General features: G+C 56.9%; 1 protein-coding gene across 6 annotated transcripts in view; it reads right to left on the reverse strand.

Moving 5' to 3' along the window:
• The window catches only part of CAPN5 (calpain 5), a 57353-nt gene extending 36092 nt beyond the window's left edge, over positions 1 to 21261 (reverse strand). The window contains exons 1-4 of one of the 6 annotated variants that reach the window (XM_027562810.1): positions 21073 to 21260; positions 20352 to 20446; positions 18960 to 19033; positions 4544 to 4769 (exon numbers count right to left, since the gene is read on the reverse strand). In XM_027562810.1, coding sequence (XP_027418611.1) covers positions 4544 to 4708 — 165 coding nt within the window. In that variant the 5' untranslated portion in view covers positions 4709 to 4769; positions 18960 to 19033; positions 20352 to 20446; positions 21073 to 21260. Of the gene's footprint in view, positions 1 to 4543; positions 4770 to 9160; positions 9320 to 18959; positions 19034 to 20351; positions 20447 to 20913 lie in introns of those variants that run through there. The other 5 variants (XM_027562811.1, XM_027562814.1, XM_027562809.1 and 2 more) reach the window with 5 other exon arrangements.
• Between the last annotated feature and the right edge of the window lie 607 nt (positions 21262 to 21868).

Here is a 21868-nt window from a genome sequence, read left to right on the forward strand (position 1 = left end):
CCCACCAGCCTGCGAGCTCCAGGGCAGGGTCCAGGCCTGGCTCTGCCCACCGCCAGTGTCAGGGACTGGGCTTGGCAGGTTCTGGGCCAGGCCACCCCTAGGGCTGGGATGACCGCTCCTCTGTGGTCAATGGACCTCTGTCTGGGGCCCAGCCCCCTGCTTCTGTGGCCACCTCTCAGTCTCTCCCAGCCTATTAAACCACCTCCACAGGACACAGGTCACAGCCCATAACCACCTCCTCCCTGAACCTGAACTTCAGGTTTCCAGGCCTGGTGTAGAAAGAGGGGGATCAGCAGGTCCAGGGCACCTTCAGCCCCTCTGCCCTCACCCCTTCTCATCGTCCATCCACCTTCACCCCAGTCATCTCCCTCCCGGAATCTAAGATCATAACCAGAATCAATTAGACAACCGGGAGACTGAGGTCCAGGAAGAAAGCGGGACCTCTGCCTGGGATGGAAAGCAGGGCAGGGGTTACAGCTTGTGCCCTGTCGCCTCTGCCACAGACCCGCCTCCCCAGCAATCCCCTCCTCAGAGGCCACCCCACATGCACCCAGGAGGGGCCGTTCCTAGGCAGGGCAGAGGCCCAGGTGGCTGGACTCGGCACAAACTGTTCATCTCACATCATAAAGGAGACTACTACTCAGCACAGCCGGGAAGCAGGGTCTTCTCCAGGTGCTGGTGTGAGTCTGAGCCCCAGACACAGGGCTGGAGACCACCAGGCCACCGTGCGAGAACCTGGGAGGTTCCAAAACTGACATCTGTTTGTGGGACCTGGATTTGTCCCTTTCTTGATTCCAAAGGACCTGAGATTGGGGTCCTTATCTCTTATCCCCAGAGATTGGGGAAGGCACAGCATGGGGGGACATGGCGGGGTCTACCCCACAGGGAGGAGAAGTGGCGGTACTAAGGCCTTAGGCTTGAGAAAAGAGGACGCACCCCTCCATCTACCCATCCCCTTGGGATTCCCTGAGTCACAGGCCTTCTCCTCCAGTGTCTCATCTCCTCTTATCTCCCCGATTAGGTCCCTGAGGGAGGCGCCCAGCAAATGTTTACTGAATGGTAAAGAACCAAGAAACATTGGAGCTGAGAGGAGGAGGAGGTGTGGGCTGGGGCAGGTGCCTTGGGTGGGACTGCAATGGACCAGAGAGCCCACAGGAGGTGGGGCTTCCGAGCAGGACCGACTCTGGGTCCCTAGCATCAGGCTCGCTGGAGCAGGTGGTCGAGGGAAGGAAGTTTGTCATCTGCCTCCGGTGTGTCTAATAGCACAAGCACCTCAAGACTCTCAACCTCCAGATGCCAGGGGAAGGAAGAACTCCTCCCCATTCACGGAGCAGGCAGCCGAGGCCCCGGGAGGAAAGTGACGCATTCAAGGTCACACCTCTGGCTCCACGGCCAGCTTCCTCATTCCATTTTGGGAGAAAGAGGAGGGAGGCTGGCAGACAGGGAGGCTGACTGAGGAGATCCCCCAAGAGCAGAAAGGCCACAATACCAGACTAAGGATACCAGACTCACATCAAGAGAAGGAGCTGGGGGCGAGACAGGAGTGAAAACGGCTTCCCCCGGGCCTTCCAGAAAGTTGGGTTTTTGCTCTATTTGTAAACAGTCAGGTCACAGGACCCAGGAAGTGGAACTCCATAGCAACGTGGCTGCTTTGGGCCAAAGTTCCATCTCACTGGCCCAGGGCCAAACAGCTGGGAGTTAATGGTCACCCCACTGGGCTGGCCCTGCCACACCTACCCGAGGCAAGGGCATGGCTTCCGGCCCTTGGGGGCTACCAACCCTGTGTCCTGTGTCCTGTCTGTGGAGCAGGGCTACGTACACACGCCCATCCCTCACACCCGGGTCCACACCATCTCACCCCCTCATTGCACACCACTCAGCGGTGCCTGGCCCTGAGCTGCCTTCCAAACCAGAATTGACCCCCCACAACTGCTCCTGGGCCCCACTCTGTCACCTCCTTCTCAATACCAACCGCCACACGCTGCCTGTCACCCGCCTCCACATCCAGTCCTCGACAGGCAGGGCAGCTCTGTTCCTCCTCTTTGCATGTCTGTGGAGGACTGGGCACCACGCCCGGTGAGGAGGGCAATGCAGGGCAGTGTGCAAGGCAGGACTCCCGAACTGGCAGGCAGAAAGCCCAGAGAGGGCAGATGACTCCACCAGGGTCACACAGCAAGAGGTGGCTGAGCCCAGGCAGCCTGGCGTTTCCTCTTCTCACTGTATCAAGCCCAACCATCCCCAGCAGTGCTTCAGCAGCTTCCTTCCAGAGCCACAGGATCTAAAATGCCTGGGTGATGGCCAGAGGGCAGGAGAGGGCCAGGAGGTGGGCCACGAGGGAGTGGGGTGAGAGGAGGGCAGAGGGCTCCAGTGTCTCCCCTCCACCGAAAGCCTCACAAAGGCCTTTTGAGGCCGGCCTCCTTCCCCACCCACCCACCAAAGAGGAGGGAGGAGGCATGGGGGTTGGGGGTGCGCCAAGGACAGGAGTCCCAGGCCAGCCAGGAGGCGGCTGGGAGCTCAGAGAACCAAGGCAGTGCAACTCATGGTGTGGAAGTCCCTGGGGCACTAGGGAGGCTCTCTCTGGAACTGGGCAGGTGGGCCAGGGGAAGCAGGACTGCTGGGTCCCTGCCTGGCTCTGCTCCCGGCTCCCTGAGTGATCGAAGCATGTGCCCACCCTTCTTGGACTCAATTTCCCTACCTCATAAGTATCCTAGTCTAAGAAAACAGGATTTTCTGTCTTGGAAGGGACTTGAGAGCCCAGCCTATGAGAGGAACATTAAAAACTAAATTTCACTTTCCCCAAACGTCCAGGGGGCTGGAGGGAACTTCGTAAAGTGCAAATCTGCCCGTGAAAACGCTGTTGAGAATCTGGCCTGTGATTCCCGCTGCCTCAGAGCACAGCTGGCCTGGCTCAGCTCCACCAAGCCCAGGGCCCCGGACCTCCTCTCCCCTTACTCCCCCCTCCGATGCTAGTCCCAGATATGCCTGAGGACTTCAAACGCAGGTCTTTCTCACACCATACCCTCTCACCCTTCAGCTCTGCAATGCCTCCTGTGAGCACCTCTGAGTGCCGGACAGGGGGTCTCCCTGGCTCCAGGCACCCAGGTCCATCACTGTCTCCAGCACTGAGTCCCTCTGGTGTGAACAACTCTGTGTCACCGCCACGGCTGCGGGCGCTGAAGGGAGGATGCTCGTGGTGCAGCACGGGGGGAGGGGGACCTGGGGGTGGCCTTCAGCAGCCTCTCAGTCGTCACCCAGGCCCCTGGGGCACCCACTCTCACACTCAGGAATCATGGTTAAAGAGGACGAGTTCATGCCATGAGGCCAGATACTTCTGTTCAACACATTCCAGCCTCAGCGACCCAGGCCAAGACAGAGGGAGCCGCCAGCCAGATGCTCCATAATTCACCGATTCCAACAGAAATGATGACAGCTGTCTTATGGGTGCCAGGCCCCGTGCCAGACTTTCATGCATCATCTCTTTAAACGCTCACAACAACTCTATGCAGTACTTTTATTTTTTACTACCACTATTATTACTGATTAACCATCATAATAAAATGCTTTCCATGTACAGCAAATAACTATTTCAAAATCACTACAAAAATCACTGACAATAATCAGCAAAGTAAATTTCTTCTACTTGAATGTCACTCTAATCATACTAGAAAAACGTCACATCTGCATCACCTCATTTGTATCCCCAAAACAACCCTGGGTGGCAGAACAGAGGGCCCCATCTCCCTCATAAGGAAGCTGAGGCCCAGGGAGGCGGTGAGGTCCTGGCTGGGCAGTGGTGGCTACAGAATTGGGGGCCATTCTCCTGGCTCCCTTAAATTAAAAGACACTTGCTCCTTGGAAGGAAAGCTGTAACAAACCTAGACAGCATACTAAAAAGCAGAGCCATCACTTTGCTGACAAAGGTCCTTATAGTCAAAGCTATGATTTTTCCAGTAGTCAGGCCCAGATGTGAGAGTCAGACCATAAAGAAGGCTGAGCGCCAAAGAATCAATGCTTTCGAACTGTAGTGCTAGAGAAGACTCTTGAGAGTCCTTTGGACAGCAAGGCGATCAAACCAATCGATCCTAAAGGAAATCAACTCTGAATATTCATTAGAAGGACTGATGTTGAAGCTGAAGGTCTAACACTTTGGCCACCTGTTGCAAAAAGTCGACTCACTGGAAAAGATCCTGATACTGGGAAAAACTGAAGGCAGGAGGAGAGGAGGGCGACAGAGGATAAGACGGTTGGATGGCATCACTGACTCAATGGACATGAATTTGAGCAAACTAGCAGGTAGTGAAGGACAGGGCAGCCTGGCATGCTGCAGTCCATGGGGTTGCAAAGAGTTGGACACGACTGAGCAACTGAACAACTGGCTCCCTATGCAGATGCAATCTGACAGCAGGAAGGCCCTGCGTCAGCCCCTCCACTTTCTCTGTCACCTAGGGCCTCGGAGTGAGCCCTCCCAGCCATCCACTGTCCCTTGCAGGCTAGGTGGGTCTAGGCCTGCCTGTCTCAGCTCCAGTTCAGACCAGACACTGACCTTGGGCCGCTTCCACCTAACGGTGGGCCCTGGGCTGCCCTTATAGTAGAGCGAGTCGTCGGTGGCGGGGAAGTTGGGGTCCTCAAAGAGCACCTTCCTGCGCAGACAGGCCCGTTTCAGGGCTGAGTAGTTCTGGTTCTCGTAGGGCTTCACGCAGGAGAACATGGTGAATGCTGCCCCGGGAGGCGAGGCCGAGACGAGGCAGCAGAGGGCAGCTCCTGGGCACCTGGAAGGGCAGAAGATCAGAAGATCATCACTTCCTGAGAACTTGAGGCCCGCAGGACCCTGAAGGAGGTGGTCTCTCCCCACAACCCTGGAAAGCGGGCATCTTCATCCCCATTGTACGAGCCAGAATTGAGGCTCAGAGAAGGGGAGAGACCTGCCCGAGGTCACACAGCTGTTAGAAGCAAAGCAGGAAGAGGAATGACTGGCCTGACTCCACAGCCTGAATCTCATTTGTGATGCTCAGCGGTGACGCCAGGCCCATGGGCCAACAGGGTGCAAACACAATGGCGATCAGGGCTGCCTGGACGCACCCATGTCCTCCCTTTCTTTGTTCCACCAGCCTTTCTAGACCTCCCAGGCAGAGTCAGACTAGCGGTGATCCAGCAGCCCCCTGACTGGTGTCACACCCTCAGGAAGTGTTGTTAGTCGCTCAGTTGTGTGTGACTCTTTGCGACCCCATGAACTGTAGCCTGCCAGGATCCTCTGTCCATGCAATTCTCCAGGCAAGAATACTGGAGTAGGTTACCATTTCCTTCTCCAGGAGGTCTTCCTGACCTAGGGATCAAACACGGGTCTCCTGTATTGACAGGCAGATTCTTTATGTCTGTCACATGAGTGTATACTCCTCAGTTCTGTCTCATCACAACAAAGATCTGGAGTGATGGACATTAAAGCCCTCGGCATGTCACAGCTCTCGGGTCTTGGACAGACCGTGTTATAGCTCTCAGGTCTCGAATGGACCATGTTACAGCTCTTAGACAAATCAGTGTTACAGCTCCGTGTTACAGCTCTATTTTATTTAGATAATAACAGGAAAATCCATCCTCAAGGCGTGAGGGCATGTCGACCCAAAGACCGAAGAGAAGAGCGCCCCAGCGTGCTGGGTGGGGGGCGGCGGGGGGGAGCCCCAGCCCTTTGGCTCCTCTTTTTATTTGTTCCCCACCCCACCCCCCAGCCACCCCGGGCCTGCCCTATGTAAATTGGGTTAGCCAGAGTGTTGTTTGTTCTACCTGAGGTCCGACCTTCCTTTGTTCTCTTTTCACTGGCTTTTCTCTTCCTTATCTTTTAGCCACCGCCATTCTGGACTCCTTTTCCCTATTCTAACTACTTAACACGTCTAAGCCACCAGGGAAGCTCCCAGAGTCACGAGACCATCTCTGTCCTGTGTGGAAAACCCTCAGCCCTGGAGACCCCGCCAGCCGTCAATCAATCATGTAGCCTCCTCCCTCCAGGGCTCTGCCTTCTTAACCACACTTCTGGAATCAAGGTTTCCAGTCCCGCAGGGAGCACTCTCCTTAATCCTGGTGACCTTACCTCCCCTGAGGACCCTCAACCTCACCTTGTGACCTTCCAATTCCAAAGCCAGCCTCTCCCACACAGCCTCCCAGACCCTGTAGCACCTCACACACCTGAACAGTCAGCCTCCTCTTCCTGGATTTTGAGGGTGTCCAGCCAGCCTCTCCCACACAGCCTCCCAGACCCTGCAGCACCTCACACACCTGAACAGTCAGCCTCCTCTTCCTGGATTTTGAGGGTGTCCAGCCAGCCTCTCCCACACAGCCTCCCAGACCCTGCAGCACCTCACACACCTGAACAGTCAGTCTCCTCTTCCTGGATTTTGAGGGTGATTTCCAGCACTGATCCTGACCCATCTCCCTCTCTGACCTCCCTTCCCCCTAAATGAAAGTGTTAAGTCACTCAGTCGTGTCTGACTCTTTGCAACCCCGTGGACTGTAGCCTGCCAGTCTCCTCTGTCCATGGAATTCTCCAGGCAAGAATACTGGAGTGGGTTGCCATGCCCTCCTCCAGGGGATCTTCCCGACCCAGGGATTGGACGTGGGTCTTCTGCATTGCAGGCAGATTCTTTACTGTCTGAGCCACTAAGGAAGCCCCCTCAGGTGGTCCTTTAAGGGCTACACCAAGCCCAGGGGTTTGCTCACCTCCCCTGGCTGATGACCCTGATATCCCTGTGTTCAGTTTAGACCCCTCACCTAGGCCCTCCCAGATGAGGACCAGTGGGTCCATTTTTACAAGGGCCAAATCCCACAGCAGAGTCTGGGCTTGAGTCCACGTGCGGCCCCGACACAGAGCCCGACACAGAGGGTGCTGCACCACAAGCATCCTCCCTTCAGCGCCCGCAGTCCAGCACCCTAACCTTGCAGCTGTATGCTGACCAAACCCAGGAGACACAGACTGGACTGACATGGCCAGGAAAGGGCTCCGGGAGGGGAGGGAGCAGCAGCAAGTAAGTGCCCTGACAGATGCTGGGACAGCCAGGCACCTGACGGACAACCCCATCTCCGCCTGTGTAGCTCAGACCCCATCTGGCAGCTCCACGCCCCCCGGAACCTACTTACCATGGGCCTGCTCAGGGCAGCGCCATAAGCCCCACTCCCCAAAGACACAGGCCCCGACTTCCCAGCATAGCTGAGGGAAACCGAGGCAAGGCAGGCTGGCTTCTAGGGCAGACATGAGTTCGAGAGCACGACTGATGTGGGTGTCACTCCCAGCTGTACCCTTCGCCCGCCGTGAGGCCTTGAACAAGTCACTCAGCCTCTCTGAGTCCCCATTTTCTCACCTCCATATTAGGAACAATATTGCCTCAGTAACTGGAAGATGCCAGTATAACTGACCAAAGGCTGAGGAGACTGTTTAGCGGGCCAGAAAGAAGAGGAAGGAGAAGCAGACAAGCTCCCTCTCATTCTCAAGAGAGACCCTCATGTCTATGGCACCTGCCATGCGCAAACCACCTGGCTAGAGGTCTACATTTAGGATCCACTGGGTATGCCTTTCACTGTTGCCATCTTTCAGAAAAGAGAACTGAGGCTCAGTGCAGGGAGGCGACATGCCCAAGTTCCACGGCAGAGTCTGGACTTGAACCCATATCCTCTGACTTTGGAGCCTCCACCTTGGCCTGGTGACCCCAAAGTGCAGGAGAAAAGGGGGTGAATGCCAGGCCGGGCAGGGCTCACCCCACACACACCCTACTTATGAGGGGATTCAATGGAGAGGAGAGACAGGAAAGGAAGGAGGTGAGACTGGGCAGTGAGGGCGGAACACAGGTGGACAGGGAGAGCAGGGCCGACAGTCCCTGCCTGCTGAGGGTCGAGGGCTGGCTCGTCCTCTCCTCTGGGCCCGCAGCCACTTCATCTTCTGCCCATACATCGTACTGGGCCCGCGTGTGCCACTGCTGTGTGACCTCAGGCCAACCCCTCACCCTCTCTGGCCATCCCTCTACCTTTCACCCACCCTCCCAGCGTTGGAGGCCTGAGGAAAGAGATGTGAGCCTGGAGAGCCAGCCCCTGGGCTCTGGCACACAGCCACCAGGAGCGCCATTAGCATCCCAGTTTCCGGTAGGACCGGCTCAGGAAACAATTTAAGCTGCAAGAATTAGATCAAAGGAGCTGAAAGCAGGAGGAGCCCAGAAATCAGCTCCAGCAATTCCCGTGTTCAGAGCCCAGAGAACCCAGGGAGGAGGAGCGAGCTGGCCGAGGTCACACAGCCTGGCCGGTGGAGAGTGAGGGTTCTGGCCGCCCTCCAGGCCTCGCAGCGGCCAACACGCTGGGAAGGTTTGCTCCTGAGGATAGAAGGGAGGCACAAGCCGAGAGGGGAAAGCTCAGCCGGGCCCAGGGCCAGGAGATCAGGGCCCAGGCCTGGCTGGGCGGAGGGTCTGACCCAGTTCAGCCATCTCTCCAGCCTCACGCCTGCCGCCAGGCTGACCCTGGCCTCCTTAGCCCAGCCTCTCTGGCCCTGGCCTCTGCACAGGCTGCACTTCCCCCACTGCCCTCCTGCACCCTTCACCTGCCCCAAGGTCACCTCCCAGTCCATCCACTGGGTCAACACCCCAAGCCTCTGAGCTTTGTTCCCTCCCTGTAGTTCCAGGCATAACCACTGATGGCACAGATAAACCAGCCACCAAGAAAACGAGCTTCCAAACCCCAGCCTCTGCTTTCCGTGTCTGAGCCGGGGGCACGTCCTGTCTTCTGCAATATTACACTGTGTTGGAGGCACTAACAGGACAGCCCGAGCCTCCTAGCTGCCCCCTAGCCTGCCCTCTTCCCTCTGCCCCTGCCCGTCTCCCCGAGCCCTGCCCCCTCAATTCTCCACCTGGAGCCTAAGTTCCCACAAGCTCCTCGCAGACCACTCAGGGCCGTTGGACACACTGCTCCATCCACACGGGCACAGCTGGAGAGCTCCTGGTCGCCTGTCAAGAGTTGGCCCAAGTGCCTCCCACCTGCCTGACACTGTCCCTCCTTCCATCTCCACAGTCCCGGGACCCCGTGACAGCACCTGCTGTTTACCCCATCTGCACATGACTTATCTGCCTCCCAGCCTGCAGCCCTTCAGGACACAACCCACGTTCGGCTCCTCTCTGTGTCCCTAACGTCCAACCTTAGGGAGCAGGTTCAGTGAATTGGGGCTGAGTGCGCCGACACAGGTGATGCAGGAGGAATTCCTTCGCGGACGGGAAAAACAGGTTCAAAGAGGGGCCAGGACTCCCAAGGGAGAGCAGCTTGCCATATCAGAGCCGCACCAGCTCTAGGTCTCCTGAAGGCCAGGGTTCACTAGATGGAGCCTCTATCTCTCTCTCCCCTCCTGCTCCTGACTGTCCGGGGAAGATATGGCTAAAGCCCTGGTGCCCTGGTTCCCCTAAGCTGTGAAAGCTGCACAAGCCATGTTGCCTCTCTGGTCTTCATGGCCCTTGTCTGGGAGGAAGAGATAATGCACCAAGGCCTCTGGGAGGATCAAATGAGATAGGGCCGCGTGAAACAGGAACGTCACTTTCTGACTGTTGCGTGCTGTGCCCCCAGGGTGTCAGCGCGGCTGTCTGCAGCTCTTCTACAACGTGCCTCCCCAGACAGGAAGGGCACAACAGTTCAAGGTTTCTGTCCCCACGGAACATCATGGTCTAGTGCAGTCCACAGACACAGGCAGCACAGAATATGTGTCATTTCAGAGGTTCCAGCAAGAGGGACACAAAGAGGCCTTCACAAGGCCTGGGCCCAGAAGTCAGCTGTGCTTCGGGAGAGAAAGGCCACTCCAGGCAGAGGGAACCGCTCAAGCGAAGTCTCAGAGGCAGAGAAGCACCAGGCAACTCAGACACAGCCTGGCACAGTGGAGCCCTGTGGACGGAGACCAGGGGCGCTGACCTGGGTCAGAACAAGGGCACGGGACCCCCTGCCAGGGAGCTCAGAGAACGCAGTCTTCCAGTAGGTCATTTATCCGACAGCCACTCCTGAGTTTGAATCCCAGCTGCATGACTTACCTCTGTGTATCCTTGGGTAAGTTGCTAACCCCTCTGAGCTGCTGCTGTCAGCCCTTCCTGGTTCCAGTCTCTAGGGTGGCATCTGCCCTACAGGAGCTCTGTCTAGCTTCACCTTGGAAACGGTGTGTACTACCTTCCGGGAGGGCTGGCCAGATCTGCTGTCCCTGGACCTGCTGGAGGTGGTGGGGACAGGCCAGCAGTACATGGGCAGAGTAAGGGCTCATCTTGCAGCGGGCCATACAGAGCCAGCTGGGGGTGGGGGACCCGATACCACTGAGCCTTCCCTGGACAGTTCAGCCACTGCAGCCAGGGAGAAAACAGGGGAGAGTTTTAGTCTCATTTTTGAAATGAGGACATCAAGGAGCATGTACAAAACCTGCAGCCCGTCAGCTGGACCCCAGGCCTCCAGCCTTTCCCCAGCGTGCTCTGGCTTAGCACTGGGATCATTTTAGAGGGCGCTCGAAAATGCTTTGTGCTGTGCTTAGTCGCTCAATTGTGTCTGACTCTTTGAGACCCCATGGACTGCAGCCCACCAGGCTCCTCTATCCATGGGGATTCTCCAGGCAAGAATTCCCTGGAGTGGGCTGCCATTCCCTCCTCCAGGGGAATCTTCCCAACCCAGGGATCGAACCCAGTCTCCCGCATTGCAGGCACATTCTTTACCATGTGGCAATAACTGTCAGTAAGAAAGTTATTCCCTGCAAGGAGAACTCAGTTTGTCCAGCAAATCCTGATTCCCTCACAGCCCTTGCCCATTTACCTAACAAGAGGAGCCAGGCCCAGGCTCAAAGCAACAGCATCTGGCTAGAACTGAATGGATTTTTCTGTTGTTTTACTTTTTAAGATCTTTCCAGTTACCTTGTATTTATGGAGAGTAATACTGACTTTTCATACTGTTCATGCTTTTGAACTGTGGTATTGGAGAAGACTCTTGAGAGTCCCTTGAACTGCAAGGAGATCCAACCAGTCCATTCTAAAGGAGATCAGTCTTGGGTGTTCTTTGGAAGGACTGATGCTAAAGCTGAAACTCCAATACTTTGGCCACCTCATGCAAAGAGCTGACTCATTGGAAAAGACTGATGCTGGGAGGGATTGGGGGCAGGAGGAGAAGGGGACGACAGAGGATGAGATGGCTGGATGGCATCACCGACTCAATGGACATGAGTTTGAGTAAACTCCGGGAGCTGGTGATGGACAGGGAGGCCTGGCGTGCTGTGATTCATGGGATCGCAAAGAGTCGGACACGACCGACTGACTGAACTGAACTGAACTGAACTGAATACTGACTTTCCGTTTACAGTAAACACACGGTTTCCTTTGAAAAGTATCAAGGAAGAAGGAAATTGATTTCAAGAATCTAAGTTCCCAGTGGTGTAGGTGGGAACCTCAGAATTACACCACGCCTGGAGACTGCATTCAAGAGCTGTGTGGCAGGGGAAAGAAAGTCACACTACCTCTCTGAGCCGTAGGGCTTCCTCTGAGAGGTGGGATAACAGAGCCAGCACTCGGGGGCCCCAGGCCATTTGGAAAAGAGCAAGCTGGAGGACCCACAGTCACGGTTAACAAGACCTTTCAAAAGCTCTAGTAACTGACACAGCATGGGGCTGGCACAGGGTAGACAGACCAAGGGAACAGACCAGAAAGTTCCTCTGATTTTGACAAAAGGTGACATCACAGTGCCTTAGTGAAAGGATGATCTTTTCAGCTCATGGTGCTCAGTCGACTGGCTATCCTTGTGGGAAAAGCTTCGTTGTGACCCCAGCCTCACACCATACACAAAAGCAATTTCACACAGGCTGCAAATCTGACTGAAAGGTAAAACAACAAAGCTTTTTGAAGAAAACATTAGAAAAGGCATATCCACACAGTAAACAGACAAAAAGGAAAGTGCTCAACTGCACTGATCATCAAGGAAATACAAATTAAAGGCACAGTGAGATGCCATTATACCCTGATCAGAACGGCTGCAGGAAGAGACACACATACATACGCTCTCTCCCCCAAGTCCAGCTCTTCCACATTGCTGGTGGGAGGATCAACTGGTAAAACCTCTTTGCAAAACCGTTTGACCATATTAATTAAGGCTGAACAAATGCTTAATCACTCAGTAATTCTACTCATAAGTATACACTGAACAGAAACACATGCACATATTCACCAACAATAAAAAAAAGAAATACAAGAATGTTTAGCACAGAAGTATTTCTTATAGCCGAAAATTAGAAACAACTCAAATGCCTATCATCAGAAGAAAGGATGAATGTGGTGCTCAATGGAATATTACACACAGTGAAAATGGGCAAATTATTAAGCAATGCTGTGATTCCACTGATGGAAAATTGGAAAGCAGCCCTAAGTCACCTTTGGTGAGTACAAGGCAGGATGGTGGCTGCCTTTAGGGGTAGTGACTGGAAGGGGCAAGAGGGGGCTTCTGGGACTCCAGTAACACTGCTCCTTGATCTGGGTGGTGGCCACGTGGAACGGTCACAGAGCTGTATGTCTCTGATTTATGCATCGTTCTGTAGGTCAGTTGTGATTTAATAAAAGTCATAAACAGAAAAAGTTAGCGCAATATCCCAGGAAGAAGGGCTCGCTGAATCTAGTGACCCAGATCTCACCAGTTCTGGGTCCCTCGTAGCCCAGCCTGACAGACTGGACATTACATGTATGTAGGGTCCTGCCTGGCACCCAAGATGACCCAGGGGGTATGGAGCAGGGAAAGAGCCCAGGCTGGGTCAGAGTCCTGGCCTCTGGCCTTTTCACGCACAGGTGTGGGCCTCCTTCTCCGTCTCACAGGCCACTTGTGGCTTTGACCCTTGGAGTGCTCAACCCTAAGAGAGGACCCACAAGGTGGGGGTGGCAGGCCCACACCCCACTGGACACACAACTCCAAAGCTCCCTCTCTGAGAAGGGAGCACCAGCCAGCCAGGCACCATGCTCAGGAGCTGCTCTGGGCCCCGAGGCCAGGAACTGAGCTGAGGCAGGGCGGCAGTGGAGGTGCGGGAGGAGACCACAGGCCAGGCTGCGCGGGATCCCAGCCAGAGGTTCTGGAAGGGGATCAGGCTTCATCCCGAGCTGATGGAGCTGGGAAGGGTGCTGAGCAGGGGAGGGACTTGAGATCCACCTGCTGCCACACGGAGAAGGCACTGGGGAAGGACGAGACCAGGGCGGAAAAACCAGAAAGCAGGTCAGAGAGCTTGTGCGCTCATGTGTGGATGAGAGCAGACACGTTTCAGAGCTGGGTGGGAGGCAGACCCACCTGTCCCTGGGGACCAGCCTGTTGTGGGAGTGAAAGGGAGACCGCAAAAGGGCTCGCTGTGGGGGGGGGGGTCCCTCCTCTGGGCCCCCATCCCCACACCCCTCCGTGGGTGCCCATGCTGCAGCATGGCTCGGCAGAAGGGGAGTGATCCAGGGCCAGCTGAAGGAGCCAAGGATGCCTGATAGGCTAAGCGCACCCACCCTTCCTCAACCTCCCACCACATCCCACTCCACGACACAGAGCCCCGGCCCCTTTGCCATATGACCAGAGAAGGGCCAAAGAGCTGCATCTTACAATTCCAGGAACAGTCAGTGAATGTTCTCATCTTCACTGGCATCCCTCTGGGCTGGTCCTGAGCTCACAGGAGAGGATCAGATCCCCCAGGCAGTCCAGTCCCCAGGAGGAGGGGCACAGGGGACAGAGGCAGAGCAAGACTAAGCAGGAAACACTGCGGTCAGGGCACCCAGAAGTCATGCAATAGGGGAGGGAAGGATGGTGGTGTCTCTGGGCTGGAAGGCTAGGCGGGGATGAGCAGGGGAGAGGGGCAGGATGCACTCCAGGTGGAGGGAGGGCAGAAGAGCCCCAGGTAACAGCCAGAAGGTGGGGGGCGGGGTGGAAGCAGATCCTCGGAGTGGGGAAAGCTAGCAGGACCGGCTCTGCAGGACATGGGCCTTCACTGGGGAAGCCAAGGGGAGATACGGAGGGTCAGATGCTGAAGCAGTAATGCGAGCCAAGGAGGGCCTCTTGGGAGCCAGGGCGGGGAAGCCCAGCGGCCAGGGAGGGGGCCAGGAGCCCCAAACCCTGGTAACTGCCTGGCTCTTTGCATGGATTGGGTTTTATCAACTGTTCACGCCCATTTATCCGACAGCCATTCCTGTTTCCCTTCTGCCCCACAAGCCACCATCAACACATCCCTCCATCCTACTGTGGTTGAACTTGGCCTCCAGGATCGCCTCCCTCCCTTCACCATGGGCCGAGGAACAATGGCAGGGCAGCGGGGAGAGCACAGGAGGAGGGTGAGCTGGCTCCGGCAGCAGAGCCGGGGGGCCAGGTTCCATGAGTCACTCCAGCCAAGGCTAGCTGAGCAGGCAGCATCGGGGCTGGGAAATCCTGTCTTTCTTCTCCACTGCCCTCCCCTTATCGTGTCTTTGTCTAATCCAGTCTCCACCCAGCTGCAGTGATCTTTCTAATACATAAACCTGACCAAATGCCCTGTGCTAAGGGATGAGGGGGCCTGGAGGGCAGGGCCAGGCATGCTGGGGGCGCAGAGCCTCTCGCGCTGGTCCTGGGGGACAGTGGTCCTGGGGGACAGTGGTCCTGGGGCACTGACGGCCTCTGCAGTGTATCTGGGGGGAACGTCAGCCTCGGGGTCAGCTCGCTGGGTGGCTCTGGCTGAGCCCCTGGGCCTTTGACCCTGCGCGGTCCCACTGAGACCCGGGTGTTGTGCAGACGGGGCTGGGAAGCCTCGGCAAACAGGTGAGATCCAGCCGGATCTGCCGGGCGTGGGCAGGGCCCCGAGAAGCTGGAAACCTTCCCGGGCAGCAGGCGGGCCAAGGTTCAGCCTCCAGCAGGGCAACCAGCTGGTTTGGGCACTGAAAGTCACTGGGTCTGAAACCCAGGCCACCACATCCTGGTGAGAAGATGCTGGAGAGTCGGGGGGGGGGGGGGGGTGCGGGGCACGGGGCAGATGAGCACCTACGCTGCTGCCCTTCTCTCTTCTACTGGGGAGAGGGGGTCACAGGTGCTGCTCACTCCACACAAGGGTAGCAGCCTGACTATAACGAGACTTGATCGGGTCACTGAAGCTTCCTCAGCTCTCCAGCACTGTGTGACCTCAGGCCAGCCCTGTCCTCGCCGGCCGGCCGGCTCTCACTGTTGAATGGTGGAGAGCGGACGCTTCTTGCGTTTCTCCAATGAGCTATGTTGTCTGTCACCAGAGCAGCCTCTTTTCCTGCTTCCTGCACAGGCAGTCTCGGCCCCTAGAACCACCTGCCACCAAAGCTCAAGGCTGGAAACCTGGTGGGGATGGTGCCCATTTCTCAGACTGGGAAACGGCTCAATTCCTGGGTCAAGCTCCTACATACCCTCAGAAATGAGCTCTACTCTTCTCATCACACAGATGAGCTCTGAGACGGAAGAGATGCATTCAGGACAGTCAGGGGCGCATCTCACACCAGAGTTCTGCTTTGCCTGGCCCAGCACACCCTCCCTCAAGCAAAGACAGTGACCCACTGATCAGCCCCAGGGAGTCCCAGTTAGCTGCGTGCTCCCATTCAGCCTTCACACATCCGCTCTGCTCTGGCCAAGGCGGCAGTGAGGAGTCAGACAGGGCCCAGTCCGGGAAGTCAGCCTGGTGGAGGACAGTGACCCCAGCACCAGGCGGAGAGAGCTCTCTAAGAGGACAGTGGTTCATTCAGATGGGGCTGGAAAGCCTCACGGAGGAGGCAGCATCAAAGCAGGAGTTCCAAGGGTGGGCTGCAATTTTTCCAGACAGAAGTGGAAGGTTTGGAGGAAGATGGAACCTTCTGGGAGGAGACAAACATTTAGGCAAGGCTGGAGGACAGGGCACAGGGGAAAGGAAGAAAGAAGGGGCTTGCAGGCCACACTGCCACAGCAGGGTCGTGGGGACCCTGAAAGACCAGCGAGGGTGCTGGGCTACTGGACAATTTACAAGACGGCTGGATGGAAAGGAGGCCAGGAGGCAGGCAGGGAGGCCAGGCTGCAGAAACGACCCCAGAGCATGGCCTTGGCTGGAGAGACCAAATGGAGACCCAATACTGGGGCGGGGTCTACAGCACACAGCCAGGCCATCTCCGGGAGGCTGGCTGCAAATCCTTCCTTGGAGGCACCATGAGGCTCCCCACCTCCCAGATGACAAACTCATCTCCTTCCGGGGTGAGCAACCTGTTGGCAGCACCTCTGGGCTCCACGTTCTGCTCTGCCCCATGTCACATTCTCGCCCAAGGCAGCCTTGAACGCAATGCCAGCTCCTTCTCCCTGTGCCCAAAGGGAAAATCAGAGCCTCAGAAAGTCCCGTCTGCACGCTCATCATCAGATGGGGAGACAGAGGCCCAGGAGGGGCACAACAGTTACCTTCCTTGTGCCTCAGGGCTCTCGCTCATCTGTAAAATGCAGTCTCCTGCTCTCTGGCCCAACCTGTCCCAACTCCGGCTCCCCTCATCCCTCTCTCCTGTAGGCAGGACTTAGCCCCAGTCAGCCTTGATGCACTCATCTGCAAAATGCGGCTCCCAGCCTGGCCCTCCCCAGTGATGGTGGGGATCAAGTGACCCTCACGACACTAGGGTTAGTGAATGCACTCCACTGAGATGCACTGAGATGCACTCCACCCTGGAAGGGGCTTCCCAGGGAGTGCCAGCGGTAAAGAACCTGCCTGCCGATGCAGCAGATGTAAGAGACGAAGGCTTGATCCCTGGGTCAGGAAGATCCCCTGGAGTAAGGCATGGCAACCCACTGTTCCTGCCTGGAGAATCCCATGGACCGAGGAGCCTGGGGGGCTACAGTCCATAGGGTCGCACAGAGTCAGACACGAGTAAAGCAACTTAACACACATGCAAGCATGCTGGAAGGCTTAACCTGACGGCATGTTAAGGATCCCGGGATGGGGTCTGGTCACTGGGGCAACCCCTGGGGACACACCAGCACACTGCCCCAGAGGTGCTGCAGCCCAGGTTCTGCCAGCCGAGGCCTCTAGGCTGAGGGTGACAGACACTGAGGGTGACCCCCTGGGGGATCTCTGAGAATGGGACCTGCGATGACACTGCAGGTGGCTCCTGTGGTAGGGTGAATGACGGGTCCCCCAAATACAGACTCCATAGTCCCTGGAACCTGCAAATGTTACCTTATACGGCAAAAAAGATTTTGCAGATGTGATTAAAGAACTTGAGATGGAGAGATTATCCTGGATTATCTGGGGAGATCCTAAAATAATCACAGGTGTCCTTAAGAAGAGGGCAGAGGGAGATGTGACTCCAAAAGAGGAAAAGGCAACGGGACTAGGGAAGTAGCGAGATGCGGTGATGGGGTCACGAGGAACACGGACAGCCACAAGGAACAGAGGCGGCCCTGGGGCCCCCAGAAGGAACTAGCCTGACTCCTTGACTTTAGCCCCTAAGACTCTTTTCAGACCTTTGACCTCCAAAACAGTAAGAGAATAAACCTGTGTTGTTTTAAGCCACTGTGTGGATGAGTGTGTCTCAGTCGGGTCCGACTCCTTGCGACCCCACGGACTGTCAGCCACCAGGCTCCTCTGTCCATGGGGTTTTCCAGGCAACCCACTGGAGTGGGTTGCCATTTCCTACTCCACTGAAGCCACTAAACTTGTGTTAATTTATCACAGCAGCGACAGGCAATGAATACGATGAATACAGCTCCTGTAGGTATGCAGCCTCATACCTCTCTCCTGCTGGAGGAACTGAGTGAGGATGAAGCTGTTACTCCTTGAACTGCTCCCAAGGAAAATAAAGTCACCCCAAACTTCAGTGTCTTAGTTACTATTGTTAGTAACAAACCAGTTGATTGCCCCCACCTCACCCTGTTGGCAGAAGTACCCAGCAGGGGGCTCTGAGGCTGGGGCTGGCTGATCAGGCCAGCAGACGGTCTGCCTTTTGTCCCCTGGGCTGCAAGGTCCTGAGGTCATCGGGGCACACCCTGACAGTGCTGGCCAGCTGGCTACCAATGTGGGCTTGGTCTGCTCTGGCCACCAGCCCCCTTGTCCCAGAGCTGACCACAGCCACCACTGTGGCAAAAAACCACAGTCCACACCCACAGGCCACCATGCCTCAGCCAGCAGCACCCTCCCTCACACCCGCAGCCTCGGGAAAGCCAGAGCCCCTGGAAACACAGCCCTGAGCAATTAGAACCGGGAGCAGGAACTCAGGCCATTACAGGCAAGCAAATGCTCACATTGCGCAATTTCCTACATCCAAGCCTGAAGGCTGGCTTCCTAAAACATCCTGGATTAGAACCCCAAAGGGACTTGGCCCATTTTGCTGTTAGCGAGCAAGGAAAGGCAAGGCCTGAGGCCAAAGCAAGTGAGGCAATCCCAGGGCATCACCATCAACCCAGGGAGGAGGAGATGCTGCAGAGTGGGGGGCCCTGAAGATAAGGCCCGGGGGGGTCGGGGGGAGGCTACTGCCAGTCAAGGAATGTTTTGAGTAGAAAGGAAAGGCATGAAGGGGCAGGTCTCTGGAGGGGCTAGAGGAGTGGAGTGGGGGGGTTTTTAAAGGCACTCAGAACACTAGAGTACATGGGAGGGCAGAGGAAGGCCGGGTGAGGCGAGAAGACCAGCAGCAGACAGATCTCCTGCCTGCCTGGCCCCGGAGAGCAAGCCCACCCACGGGAGTGGGTTGAGAGGGCCACAGTTTCCAACCACAGAAGCCAAGAGGGGCTTCCTCTTTCCTTTCACCCTTCTCCCAAAGTCGGCCCCTCCTTCCTCTGGGCTGTTCCTTCCCCAGGGAAGAAAGGACTAAGTGATGCGGTTAGTTATATGTTATTATAGTTATAGTTATTAGTTATAATGACGACTAAACACCATGTACTTTGTAATGCACTTTTAGTGATACAAATTAACTTCATCATCAACCCCCGAATCCCTACATTTAGGCAGCATTTATCCCCATTTCACATATGAAGAAACTGAGACTCACAGGGGAAGTTTCCTGCCTCAAGGTCACGTGCAGAGCCAGTCTCGGCTGGGAGGAAGCTTGACACATGTCAGGCCCTGCAGGTAGGAGAGGTCATGGAGGCAGGTTTTGCAGTGCCCACTGGGGGCTCCAAGAGGGCCTCCCATTCAGGCACCAGGGCTCAGGGCTGTCCCGGGAGCCTGCAGGGAAGTCAAGGGCAGAAGCAGCCAGAGACAGCACTGGTCTGGGACCAGTGTTCTGGACGTCACCCCCCCAACACACACCCCCCAAAACCCACAGGCCTCTCACACCTCATCAACTTCCCCAAACCTGCTCCACCGCCAGTGGTGGCCCCAACTCAGAAAGGGCTCCCCCAGACACCCTTCCCCATGCTCCACCCCTCTCCCATGGGAAGCCCTATCAGATCCCTCCTTGGGTGCCAAGCCAAGTCTGGGTGGGGAGCTGGGAAGGGGAGAGGCAAGGGGAAAGAGAAGGGGGCTTCTCCTTGCTCTGGCCCTCTGCTCACTGGCCTCCAGAGCAACTCGCCCACCACAGAGCCACACATCTGATGATCTAATGCCCTTTTTTGTCGTTGCTCAGTCCCTAACTCTGGTCCGACTCTTTGGGACCCCATCCACTGCGGCACGCTGCACTTCGCTGTCATTCTCGCCCCTACCCTTGGACCACATGCAGTTGCCTGCTTCCAGGCCTTCACTCATCTATCCCCAGGCCTGCAGTGCCCTGCCCTTTCTTTTCTGCTGGGTGAACTTTTCATCCTTCAGCACCCAGTACAGATGTATCCTTCACAGTGAAACCTCGCCCAGCTCCTGGGCAGGGGCGAGGTTTGGGTGCATTGGGTGCATTGGTGTGCAACTCTGGGCAGGGGCTTCCGGGTTTGACCCATCCGCTTCATCAGTCAGAAGAGAGGTTCCTCAGGGTAATGACCCCGCCTAAGCACCTCGATGTCCTGGCTTCCAGCTCTGGCCTGAAGCAGCAACAGCTGGGTCCACCCTGCCCCGCCCTCAGCAGGGAAAGCAGCCAGGCCTCCCCACCCCCACCCGGGGAACTCCAGACCGCAGCAAAGGCCAGGCCCAAAGACCCTGGGTAGGAGGGTCTCAATCCTTGCAGCAGAACAATAGTTCCCTCAGGAGTCCTCACCTAAGTATGGGTAGACTGAGCCCCACTCTCAAACTCCCTCTCTTCCAGGAAGTCTGCCCAGATTTCTCCCTCCCCAGAATCCTAAAAATAATTGACCTCGCACTTCTCTCTAGCTGCTAGTGCAGGGAAAGGATTCTGATTTGAGAGCCAGGCCAACTCAGGTACAAAATTCTGGTTTAGCAGTCCTGAGAGCAAGAGTAGCCTCCACCCTCTGAGCCCCACTCTCCTCAACCCTGTGGGGTCTGGGTTGACTCTCACCACAGGAAATGAAACCTGGAGAGAACTTGGCACCTGTTAATCATCCGTCCTGCTTCACCTCTGGAACCCTGGTGGGTCTCCTCCGACTCCCAACTCTGAAGGAGGGAAGCATGATCCGAGAAGCGCAAGACCCATTCTCCCCCAGTTCTGCCTGCCTCCCCGGCCCCCTCACACATACACCCAAGCCCTGCAGCCCAGGGAAAAGGCCCCTATCCAACCTGACAAGAGGATCAGGAAGGGAACCGGCTTTGGCCTTGCCCCTTTTCCCAAGCGGCCAGGGACGGGGGATGGGGAAGCACCCCGGAGGGGTTGTAGAATTGAAAGGGTGGAGGTCTGGGAAGGGATAGGAAAGGGAATCCTGAGGAAGAGGAGGGGAAGAGCCAGTCAAGCCCCGGGAGCTAACCCCCCAGCTGGTATGAACTAAGAAAACAGCTCCGGAACACCCAGGTGCAGTGGGAAGACGCCCCTCGTCGCGGATGGGGGTGGGGAGAGCCCCGGGGGCCGGGGCGGATCCCAGGCGGTCCTCGCCCCTCCACCCCGGGGCCTCAAAGCCAGCGCTCACCTCTTTCCTCCCCAGCGGCGGGGTGTGTACCCCCACACCCACCGATTCGTGATCACAGGGCACGCGCTGCCCCGCAATGCACCCGTACACACACACCCCCGAAACACACATGAACACCCGCGCGCTCGCACACGCCTCCCTCTGCGCAGCGTCTTCTACCTGCCGCGCCGCCGCGGGTCCAGCGGATTCGGGGATGCAGCGCTCGGCGCCGGCACCGGAACAGAGGCTGGACCTCCCCCCACTTAGTGGCCTCCGGCTCCGGCCCGCGATCGGCTGGGGCTGGCCTGGGGCGGGGGCTCGAGCTAGGACTCCCTCGGCGGCCCGCCCGGCCCCGCGGCCTCCGCCCAGCTGGGGACGGGGGCGTGGTTTCCAGCGAGGCTGAAGGGACAGGATTGATGCGCATGCGAACTGGTGCCGAGCTCCGAGGCGACCCGGGCGTGAGGTGGCTGCGGAGTTCCCGCTGGAAAGTAGGAGAGGATCTGGGGGCCCGCGCGCCTCAGCCCAACCCCTGACCGCTTGATCGGGCCCGTGTTCTCCGGTCCCTTCCTCCCTACATCTCCAGGAGTCCCCCAGGGCCCAGCCGAGGCTGGCACTGAGCCAGGGGGCTGGGAAAAGAAGGACACGAAGAGGCGAGCACCCATCTCCATGTCCGTGTTTGTGCGTGTGATAGTCACTCAGTCGTGTCCCACCTCTTTCGACTTCATGGACTGTAGCCGGCCAGGCTCCTCTGTCCATGTGATTCTCCAGGCAAGACTGCTGGATTGAGTTGCCATTTCCTCCTCCAGGGGATCTTCCAGACCCAGGTATCCAACCTGGGTCTCCTGCATTGCAGGCAGATTTTTTCCTGGTGGGAGCCACCAGGAAAGCCCCTTTTCATGTCCATGCTGCTGCTGCTGCTGCTGCGTCACTTCAGTCGTATCCGACTCTGTGCGACCCCATGGATGGAGCCTACCAG

Source organism: Bos indicus x Bos taurus, chromosome 15, assembly GCF_003369695.1.
Source record: "Bos indicus x Bos taurus breed Angus x Brahman F1 hybrid chromosome 15, Bos_hybrid_MaternalHap_v2.0, whole genome shotgun sequence".
NCBI classification, from domain to species: Eukaryota; Metazoa; Chordata; class Mammalia; order Artiodactyla; family Bovidae; genus Bos; species Bos indicus x Bos taurus.